General features: G+C 38.7%; 2 protein-coding genes across 2 annotated transcripts; one reads left to right on the forward strand and one right to left on the reverse strand.

Annotated features, from left to right (window-relative positions):
* The first annotated feature begins 721 nt into the window (after positions 1–721).
* On the forward strand, positions 722–1,891 carry LOC129760672 (uncharacterized). Its single transcript, XM_055758328.1, has 2 exons — positions 722–1,695; positions 1,753–1,891. Exons 1-2 carry the CDS (start codon positions 722–724, stop codon positions 1,889–1,891), a joined length of 1,113 nt encoding a protein of 370 aa, XP_055614303.1.
* A 6,726-nt stretch (positions 1,892–8,617) lies between these two features.
* Positions 8,618–10,840, reverse strand: LOC129760671 (golgin subfamily A member 1-like). The gene is made up of 3 exons (XM_055758327.1): positions 10,286–10,840; positions 9,850–10,230; positions 8,618–9,710 (listed from the first exon to the last, which is right to left on the reverse strand). Exons 1-3 carry the CDS (start codon positions 10,469–10,471, stop codon positions 9,546–9,548), a joined length of 732 nt encoding a protein of 243 aa, XP_055614302.1. The 5' UTR covers positions 10,472–10,840; the 3' UTR covers positions 8,618–9,545.
* Between the last annotated feature and the right edge of the window lie 157 nt (positions 10,841–10,997).

Genomic DNA, 10,997 nt, shown 5'->3' on the forward strand with positions numbered 1-10,997 from the left:
TAGTTAAAAGTAAAGTTATTTCTGTGTTATCTTTAATAAATAGTGGAGTATCACATTTGGCGACGAGGAGAAACAAATCAGGTAACTTTCAACAAATAAAAACTAAAATTTCCTGGAAAAAAAATGAAATTTATCTCTTGTGTTTACCTCACGAATTGAGGTTATGGCAAATAATAATTACGTTGTGTTTTACAGGAGCGATTTTTCCGCATACTGCAACCGAATTGTAGTGACTGTCTGGTGGACAGTGGGAAAAAAACTACTGTTGAATGGTAGTGGCTGCAAGTAGGCAGTGATAGTACCACCAAGGTGGTAGGCTTCTCGGCAGAAAAAGTACCACGGGAGTGGTAGGCCTTCGGGCGAAAAACATTACCACAAAGGTGGTAGGCCGTTCGGCGGGAAATCAAAAAATATTACCACGGAAGTGGTAGGCCCTTTGGGGGTGGATGATTATCGCTGGAAGCGGTAGACTGCTTTGGTAAGTAGTGGATAACAACAAAAATTAATTCGAAAATCTAATGTATAATGCTACTTTTAGGTAGCGGCTCTTGGGAGCGGTCAATTAAAGAAGTTACCCAAGCAGGTGACGATTGGAACTGACGGGTCCAAAGAACGTGCCGGAAAAAAAAGGTAAGAGAAAAAAAATCATAACTTTGTAAAATTATTTAAATCCAAATCGATTACAGTTGATTGTCTGTATCGGACGAAATACTTTTCAACAATGGAAAAGTGGGAGGTCCCGCAGTTCAAGTTTAAGCATTTTCCGAGGAATAGCATTCGCAATGAATGGCTCAAATACAAGCGCAATTTTGAGTTCATTGTTGCGGCTAGCGGAGAAACTGATAAAACCAGAATTAAAAATATATTCTTGGCAAAGGCTGGTCCAGATCTACAGGAAATTTTTCTGTCGATACCTGGTGCTGATGTCCAAGAGGACGAAGAGGAAACAATTGATCCTTTCAAAGTGGCAATTTCCAAACTCGATACATACTTCGCTCTAAAACAGCACGATGCTTTCGAAAGAAACTTATTTTGGATTCTGATACCCAATGCGGACGAAAGTTTGGAAAAGTTTATGCTTCGATGTCAAGATCAAGCAGGAAAGTGCAATTTTGGCAAAACAGCGGAGGAAAGCAAATCGATCAGCGTGATCGATAAGGTCATATTGTTTGCGCCAAATGATCTTAAAGAGCAATTACTTCAAAAGGACACCCTCGACATTGATTTTGTGACCAGAATGGTCAACTCGTACGAGTCTGTCAAGCATCAGGCTCAGTGCATGAACCTTTCCGGTACGAACGCAAGTGTAAATGAGAATTTTTACCCGGGATCAGTGAGCGGAATCAATAAACTCCTTTGTTCAGAAGAGTCTGAATGTTCCCGATGCGGAAATAAAGACCATACTGGAAATTCCAAGGATTGTCCTGCTGTAAATAAAGATTGTCGTAAGTGTGGCCGATTTGGACATTTCGCCATCAAGTGTCGCACTGCTTCTTACAAAAGGAAACCGGACACTCGACCTAAACGGACTTTTCTATCAGGAAAGCGACCGAAAATTGAACGTGTACGTTGGATTGAGCATAAGAAAGATGGGGAAGATGATCGAAATTTCATATTTAGCATCAGCGACGGGGATGACTTCATGTGGCTCATCCTGATTGATTCAGGATGTAAAAAGAATATTGTAGATGAAAGGTCGTTCTCTATTTTGCATATTGGTTAGTATTTTTAATAATTCGATATTTATTTTAGATCCTGGAAGTATCTCAAAGCCAACGGAATTAGCGTTGAGAATCAGTCAACTGAATGCTCCGAAATATTTCTACCATATGGCAGTGCTGCGAAGCCATTGACGGTTCTGGGAAAATTTGACGCGACTGTGTCGGTCTAAGATTCAGGCCACCTGATTAAAGATCAAGCCTCATTCTATGTAGTACAAGGTGGGCAACAGTGTCTTTTGGGTCGTGATACCGCATCCGACATGGGAGTGCTGCACATCGGTTTACCAAGTACCCGTGTTAACACCCTTTTCCGAAAATTAAGGGAGTTCAAGTCCGAATCCCGATCAACAAATCAGTCTGAAAACATCCTCGGCGTCCTCCGATAGCGCTGATGACCAAAGTTGAGGAGAAACTAAATTCTTTATTGGCGAATGATATAATCGAATCAGTCGAAGATGGCTGCGAATGGGTATCTCCGCTTGTCACGGTCATTAAGGACAATGGAGATCTGCGCTTATGTGTCGATATGCGCAGGGCAAACAATGCGATCGTGAGAGAACGGCACATGATGCCTACTATTGAGGATTTTCTACCGCGATTTGCTTCTGCGAAGGTTTTCAGCCGTCTGGGCATTAAAGAGGCTTTCCATCAGGTGGAACTAGCGAAAGAAAGCCGATACATCACCACCTTTATTAAACATATGGGCTTGTATCGTTACAAACGTTTAATGTACGGAGTGGCGGTAGCGCCTGAAATATTTCAACGAATTCTCGAACAGATTCTAAGTCCTTGCAGTAACAATGCGGTTAACTTTATCGACGATATTTCGATTTTTGGAGATTCCGAAGAGGAACACGACGTGGCACTGGAGTCGGTGTTGAACATTCTCAAGGACAAAGGAATTTTGTTGAACCAATCAAAGTGCGTCTTTAATGTATCAAAACTAGAATTCTTGGGACACATTATTTCCTCCGACGGAATATTGCCATCGGTAAGCAAAATCGAAGCTTTGCAAAATTTTCGTGCTCCCTCAACTCCGGAGGAAGTTCGTAGTTTTTTAGGTCTAATCACAGATATTGGCCGTTTCCTGCCCAACCTTGCGACGGTCACTACTCCTCTGCGTCTGCTTACTCATGCAGGGGTCACGTTCTCATGGGGCATGGAACAACAGCAGGCCTTCTCGGAATTGAAGCGAATGATAGCAAACGTTAAGCATCTTTGGTTCTTCAACAACGCCCTCCGAACAAAAGTGATAGCAGACGCTTCACAAGTCGCCTTGGGGGCGGTGTTAGTCCAGTTCGAGGGAGAAACCGATGATGAACCTCGACCAATCGCGTACGCAAGTAAGGCCTCACAGCCACTGAACGTCGCTACTGCCAGACTGAAAAGGAGGCTTTAGCCTTAGTCTGGGCTGTAGAAAGATTCACTGTATATCTCATTGGCCGAGTGTTTGAATTGGAGACCGACCACAAGCCCCTAGAAGCTATTTTCCAACCCAACTCTAGACCCTGCGCTAGAATCGAAAGGTGGGTATTGCAGGGCTGGTAGCGGTTTGACAATGAAATAGTAGGGACTTTAGTGACCAAAATTTGGAAAAAAGTGACCAAATAGTGACTTTGAGGACCGAAAAAAGTGACCAAATAGTGACTATGTAGAACGAAAAAATAACCTTGAAGTACAAAAAATGTGACCAGTCAGGCCCGTGCGATGGATTCTTCCGGGGGGGTTTTCAAAATTCAAATTTAGATAAAAATAATAACAATACTAAAAATAAACAATTGAAAAGGAAAGGGTTTTCTTACACCATTTGTCACTCATGTTCAACACAAAAACTAAAAAAATGACTGATAAACAAAATTTTGGAAATTTATTACAATGAATGTTTCAAATTTTCGATTAGTCAAGAAAGTAAGAAATAAATTAGTTTCAAAAGAATTTCTAAGCAAATTTAAAATTAAAAAATATCTGAATTCTAAAATAAATGTCAAATCTTGTACAAAACTTAGCATTAATAGATGTTAGGAAAATGATAATAATTGTTAATTTTTATTCATCCAAATTTGGAATTCTTTGCCTCATTTTTAACTGGAAGTTTAGTGAGAATTTCCGCTATAATTTTTTAATTTGAACAAAAAGTATTTATTCACGATTTAAAATGTAAATTACCGATTACTGAATAAGAAATGAATTTTGAACAGAATTTATTCAATGTTTGATGTTTTAATTTAATTTTATAAAAAGAAGAATATATTTATAATTATTTTAAAAGTGCCAGTTATAGAAGCCAGACATAAAACCTTTAATAAAGTAAAATCCTCCTTGTTCAACTACACTGACAAAGAAATGTTAGAAAATGAGTAATTATGTGAATGATAAAAACTGATAAAAATTTAAAATAATGAGTTCAAAACTTTTGTTAATAATATTCAAAGCACAAATCAAATACAAAGTTAGTTAACACTGCGTATTAAAATTTAATTTTAAAGTTGCTACTTAGAACAATTTTTCAAACTTTTTAGATAATTTTAAAAATCATGACCGATCCAAAAAACATGATTTCATATAAAAAATATTAATAAAAAGTGTTTAAATTTTCAATCGCAGGTTTTTAAGCTTTTAATTACAAGCTCTGAGTATTTTGTTTCTTTTGATTAAAATATTGAGTCCTAGAAAGAACAGAAGGTTGAAATTACGTTTTATTCTTAAAAATTTGGAGTTTAAGGCTTACGGTTGAAGAACACGAAAATTCAGAATTTAAAAACAAGGAAACAATTGTTGAAAATATGTCTTAAAGTTTAAAAAGTTTGATTAAAAAAAATCCGACAAGTTGATTAGAAAATTAAAAAAAAACTATACAACAAAATTCGGTTATTTATTTGAAAATGAAAAAAAATATGGAAATAAAAAAGATAAGTTTTTAAAACATTTCAGGAAGAGTGTTTTCAATAAACATGTTTCACCATAACCATTTTGGTGCTTATTTTTTGAATTATTGATTTGGTAAATAGTGTCCTAAACTAGAAATTTTGTCAAATTCGGCCGAACACATTGAGTTTCGGTGATAAGGAGTTTATTATTATATTTATCAGTTTAAGTGTAATCAAACATTGATAGATAACTGATTATGGAAAAATATCATTACAAGTATTTTTGCCATCACAGCAGACAGTGTAAAAAAAAACTTGATTCTATTTAAAGCTCATCAATTCATATAAAACTTTTATTTTTAAATAATATGTTTTTGATTTGAGTTTTTTTTTAAAAGTGCAGAAATTTCTAAAGATTTTTCCTTATTTTCAACAGTCATTTCAATAACAAAAGCTGATAGAAATATTGCAGATTCGGAAAACCCTAATAAGTTGAAACTACCGTTTAAATTTATTGCACTTGATAAAAATTGTAAATTTTGTGGCCTTGTGTAAATTTTTAAAACCCTTTATTTAAGTATTCAGAAGAACAAAAAACACTTTTTTTTCTTTTTGATAGGAGTTTAACCCGTTAAGGTCATTCTTCTCGCGCAAAAAAAAAACACGAAATAAAATTGAGTCTGAAATTGATTTTTTTAAAGAATATTTCATATTAACATAACATTTGTTATGACATAAAAGATTTTTTAAATTAAAAAATGGTTTCAATCTCAATCTTAGTTGCAGTTCTTAATAAAAACCATTCTAAAGACGGGATAGGGTTTTTGTATATCAAGTTTCTAGTTCCAATACAAAAGGTTGATTGAACTGAAAACAAAAATCTACAACCAAAGTTAGTTTCAAAGCATGAACGTCAAATAATGTCGTAGATCGAAATGTCTCAAGCCAAGGGTAATTCATGTCGAAATTCCGCCGAAGGCGAAAAAAATTTCTGACTGACTGATCAAGTAATTTACGGTTACTACCTATTTTCGCCTCATGTCAATATTAACACGTGCAATTCAAATTACTCTTTCATTGGTTTATTTTCGGTGAAAAAAGTGACTTTTGGTGATAAAAGTGACCATTTTTCGGAAAATAGTGACTTTAGTGACCAAATGATGAAAAAAGTGACTTTTTAGTGACTGACCCAAAAAAAGTGACCAAGTCACTAAAAAGTGACTCGCTACCAGCCCTGGTATTGCGACTGCAGTCATTTTCGTTTGTTGTGAAATACCGGAAGGGAACTAGCAACATCGCAGATCCACTGTCTCGGTTGGTGGAGAACCCAAAGTCCGAAGATTTTGATGCGGAAAGTACATTCATGGTACTGGCTTTAGTAGAATCGGCGGCAATCAATGTCACGGAAGTAGAAGAAGCAGCTGAAACTGACGATGTTTTGAAAGTCGTAAAAGATTGTCTTCGTTCAGGTAGATGAGACCACCCAGAAGTAAAGCTATTTTTGCCATTCAAAAATGAATTGGGATGTGTAGGTGAGTTACTTGTCCGTGGAAATAAGGTGGTTATTCCAGTCAGTTTGCGATCCCGTATGCTCGACCTAGCACACGAAGGTCACCCGGGAGAGTCCGTAATGAAAAGGCGACTTCGAGACCGAGCATGGTGACCCGGTATGGATAAGGAAATCATACAACGCGTTACTTCCTGCGAGGGATGCCGTCTGGTCGGGTTTCCCAACAGACCGGAACCGTTGACCCGCCGGTTAATGCCAACAAAACCATGGGTTGATCTGGCAATCGATTTTCTTGGTCCAATGCCATGCGGTAGTTACTCGCTTGTCGTGATAGACTATTATAGTCGGTATAAGGAAGTGGAAGTTATGGTTAGTAGAATTACAGCTAAGGAGACCGTCGGGCGGTTAGACAAGATTTTTACAAGACTCGGCTACCCATGTTCGATAACGCTGGACAACGCTAAGCAGTTCGTAGGTGTGGAACTGGACGAGTACTGTCGAGGACACGGTATTCATTTGAATCACTCGACGCCTTATTGGCCTCAAGATGGCCTCGTAGAGAGGCAAAATCGGTCTCTGCTGAAACGGCTCCAGATTAGCAACTCTCTAGGCAGAGATTGGAAGCAAGATCTCCGGGATTACCTCGTAATGTATTACACTACGCCTCACTCTACTACGGGTAGAACCCCAACCGAACTACTCTATGGACATACCATTCGTTCCAAGATTCCAACTCTTGAAGATATAGAAACAATACCAACGAGCATGGACTTTCGAGATAAGGATCGAGCTGCCAAGAAAAAGGGAAAGAGTCTGAGGATTCTCGACGTAGAGCCAGGCGATCTTCGATCAGATCGGGAGACAGAGTTCTCATGCAAAACCTCTTGACGGGAAATAAGCTATCCACTACATTCAACCCAAAGAATTACGTGGTGGTTGCTCGATCGGGCCCTCGTATTACTATTGAAGATCCGGATACAGGGAAATATTACGATCGGAATGTGGCGCACCTAAAGAAGATACCAGATCTTGAAGGAACTGAGCGGGAGATTAACAAGAATGATATGGTTGATGACCAGCTTGTAGGTGAGCTGCCCGAAGAGGAATTCCACGGGTTCGAATACGGATCTGAGAGCCCAGAAGTTTTACCGAGTCGGGCCAAGAGAGCTACGAAGAAGCCTGCTAAATTAAACGATTACATTATGTAACTTTTCACATCACGTAGCATTAATACCATGTGACTTTAAAATCATGTAATTTTAACTTTAATAAAAAGGGAGAGATGTGGTACCTGAGTAGGGCCCTTGCTTATACACACTGGGTGTACCTGAGTACAGCCCTGAGCGAAGAGGTGACAGCGTGTGGTGTGCTTTGACTAGCGGATCGGAGTCGATAAATAAATAGTTAAAAGTAAAGTTATTTCTGTGTTATCTTTAATAAATAGTGGAGTATCACAGCTTCCATAAATCAGATAACTTGTGGCCAGTAACCCAGTATCGCCAAATCCGCACATAGTTATTTAGATCAGCCTTCAAATAATCTGATTCAATAAAAGTGGAAAATTTCCGTTCGGCTGAATAACCTTCACACCACATAGTAGAACGTTCTGGTGATAAATTGTGTTGATTAGAACTAGCGTTGAGTCTGTTTGTGACCCGTGGATTTTATGAAAATATTTTTCCTTTCAATGTACGCAATTTACCATGTTTAAAGGTTAATCAAATGCAGACTTACCGAATTCCATAAGGGAGAAGCCGTGCTTCTACACTGATTTTTAGGATTCCTATTGGCTTTTCTTATGGTTTTTGGGGGAGCTACCGAAATTTATCACTGGAACGTTTTAGAGCACTTTCCCACCGGCCGACGGACATTTTTCTTTTAGGGTTCGATTTGTTGTTCACCAATTTCAAGTTCACTGCGAGTCACCTAGCGACCACTCTCGGGCTTTTACGCAGGGAGTTTTCCTCCAGTCGGATTTCGGGGTTCACTGAAGGATTTCTACTGAATTCGAGTAACTGTTTTAGCAAACACTGAAGCTAACAATCTCCCGATGGAACGCAAACTTCGCAAAGTTTTTGATTCAAAATCATGATTAAGATTTCTTTTGATTCCGATCACATCACTAAAACTAGTTAGTCGTCAATCGCAGTTCAATTTTAATCGTTCACAAATCTTTCGAAGATTTTCACCAGAGGTTCCCGCATTTCGCCAGGGAAGCTTTTCTGGCGAGATGTGTGCCCTCTTTGGCCTATGGGCTTCCAGATCCATGGACAATATTCTGCAAAATAAACCAGAAATTAAGAAGAGAAAATGTTAGAACCCAATATTTCTTAGTAGACATGTGTTCAGAAGGCGTTATGCATCATGGCAAAGTTGTTCTTTCAATAATTTTAGTAGAGGATAGTTTATCTGACTCTTAATGTTTCTTTAAGACTCTTTTGGACCTACGCAGTAGGAGACAGCAAGGAAGACGAAAAAAAAGGAAAATATTTCGAAGACAAAATGGCAAAACACTCCGATCATTAATGCCTGCTTTTATATATTTTCAAATACTGCCTATCAAGTTTGCTGTCAATAAATGTCACAATGGTTTCAAACGATTACTGCCGAACGACTACAACTGTACGTTTAACTTGTATGTAGCTTCTATTGTAAAGCTGAGAAAGCTTCTCTATAAGAAATACTTGGTGAGATACGACGAAAAAATAATAATACTTTTGGAAGGAAGCATGAAGTATCACAAAACTCATCATATCGGTTAGCTTATGCGAATAGGAATCAATCTTCAAAATAAATCAACGGAAATTGTAACGAACGAAGAAATCTAAACGAAAAGCAGCGAAGCTTTCTTAGAAAGACACAGACTAGTTGAAGGGGGAGTTTTCTGGAAATACTTCATTTTCGTGTTAGCGTACACTCCCTCGATCTCCCGTTCATAAGGCGACTGGATAGCTCAGTATATCGTTTACGGTAGAAAATAAGTCCGATAAAATAGTTGGAGCCTAGATTGATAGGATCGATAGAGTTAGATAGATAGATTCTGTTAAGTTAGAGTTAACTCTTGTTTAACGTTTGTGTTCATTTATATTTTTTGTCTCTTGATTATGTATCCTTGATTTTGGAGGTTCTTGTTTAGAGAAAAAATGTATTTTATTTGCTTGATATTCCTTTTTTTTAACAGTAATGGTTAAATTTTGCTGCCCTAGGTTTAATATTGTTGATTAGAATGTGTGTTTGTGGTTAAGAGTAGGTAATAGAGAGCTTAACTTTTTTTTGTCTGTTAATTCTGTCCTTTCAGCATTATTGTTCTGATAGAGATATCAATGCATGCTTACAAACAGTAGCAGATTTTGTTTAGCGAAACATTGCATGCACTAGGCTTGCGCGCGTTTAAGTCTTTGCTGGTGGATTAAGTTGTGTCCTGGTCGGGGCGCAGCGCAGGCAGCTTTAACTGCTAGGTGGTATCGTCGAGAGAGAAATCTGGGAATGTTGACCCGGTCGGCTGCCGAACCAGCTCATCTTCCAGGTGAGTGTGTCTTGGAGTAGTTTTTCTTCCTCACAGGACAGCTGCAGCAGCGCTGCCACTGCCTTTACCAGTTGACGGGCTTCCACCTGTTGAGGGAAATATATGATTGTTGTGTTATTTGAAAATAATGTAAATTTATCTTGAAAAGTATTTGGAGCATTTTTCAATCCAAACGGTACACGTATGAATTCCTACTTGACATCAACTTGCTTATGGTGTACTCACCTCCCGGCTGGTAAGAAATTTGATTATCACATGTTTCAAGTATCGGAAATTAACTTCATCCATCACGATTCCTGACGAAGAAGCGGACGAACTGGTGCCGGTGGCACTTTTATGCGTTCCATTTGCTGCACTGATTCGGGCTCCCATTGTTGTTGCTGAAATATTGTCGTTACTGCTAATCTGAAGTACGGCTAATCCATTTGCCATCGGAGCGATCTGCTTTTCCCGCGAGCCGGATCTCTCAAACTGCTGCTCCGTATGGTTCATGTGAACATTTCCATTGGCTAAAATCAAACTGCTGTTGTTGTTGTTGCTATTTTTTATTTCTTCGTGAAGCGTCTTTTTCATATCCAGCAAACGTTGGTTGAGAATTTTTATGATCTGAAACGGAATTGTTAGGCAATTTATCGGTAGTCGAATAAAATAGGAAGCTTACTTTATTCTTGTCCAAAATCTCCATGTGTAAACTATCTAGGGAAGCCAGCTTAGCGTTCTGCTCCAGGTTTGTACTCATCAGTTCATCAATTTGCTTTCGTAGCTCGTTAACCGTGTTCAATCTAAAAAAAAAAACAAGAGAATTTATGAAGCATTTATTTAGGACAACTCTAGGGAACAACTGCATAATATTGGGTTTGATTATTCAAGGGTTGACGATCCAAGGAATGAGTAAAACGATCTGCTACTGTGGCCCGATCATTTAGTACGGCTCTTCTAATGGTTGACAACTTTCTGAGGCATGACGACCTACCACGGCCCAATGACCTACAAAGGGCTGACAACCTTGACGACCTGCTGCAGTTTGATGAGGTACTACGGCCTAACGAACTTCTACGGACTGAATACCATCTACGGCCTGACGACCTACTAAGGCCTGACAAAATACTATTTACGGCCTGACGATTTACTACGGTCTAACGACATACTACGGCCGTTTGATGATCTACTTACTACGGCCTTTTGATCTACTACGACGACAAACTACGGTCTTACCATGGGTAAGATCATCAACCCATAGTAAGGCCGTAGTTTGTCGTCGAGCCATAGTATGTGATCAAGTCGCAGAAGATCAGACAAGCTACTGTCTCCAAACGACATACTACGGACTGAATATCTTCTACGGCCTGACGGTCTGACGAACTTCTTCGGCC

The sequence above is a fragment of the Uranotaenia lowii genome, unplaced genomic scaffold (genome assembly GCF_029784155.1).
Source record: "Uranotaenia lowii strain MFRU-FL unplaced genomic scaffold, ASM2978415v1 HiC_scaffold_717, whole genome shotgun sequence".
In the NCBI taxonomy this organism is placed as follows: Eukaryota; Metazoa; Arthropoda; class Insecta; order Diptera; family Culicidae; genus Uranotaenia; species Uranotaenia lowii.

Excerpts from the sequence above, each read along its gene's own strand:
- LOC129760671 (XM_055758327.1), bottom strand. The coding sequence starts at position 10,471 with ATGCAGTTGTTCCCTAGAGTTGTCCTAAATAAATGCTTCATAAATTCT. Across the intron at positions 10,231-10,285 it reads AGATTTTGGACAAGAATAAA|ATCATAAAAATTCTCAACCA; the intron begins GTAAGCTTCCTA and ends ATTCCGTTTCAG. Across the intron at positions 9,711-9,849 it reads AATTTCTTACCAGCCGGGAG|GTGGAAGCCCGTCAACTGGT; the intron begins GTGAGTACACCA and ends TTCCCTCAACAG.
- LOC129760672 (XM_055758328.1), top strand. The coding sequence starts at position 722 with ATGGAAAAGTGGGAGGTCCCGCAGTTCAAGTTTAAGCATTTTCCGAGG. Across the intron at positions 1,696-1,752 it reads AAGAATATTGTAGATGAAAG|ATCCTGGAAGTATCTCAAAG; the intron begins GTCGTTCTCTAT and ends TATTTATTTTAG.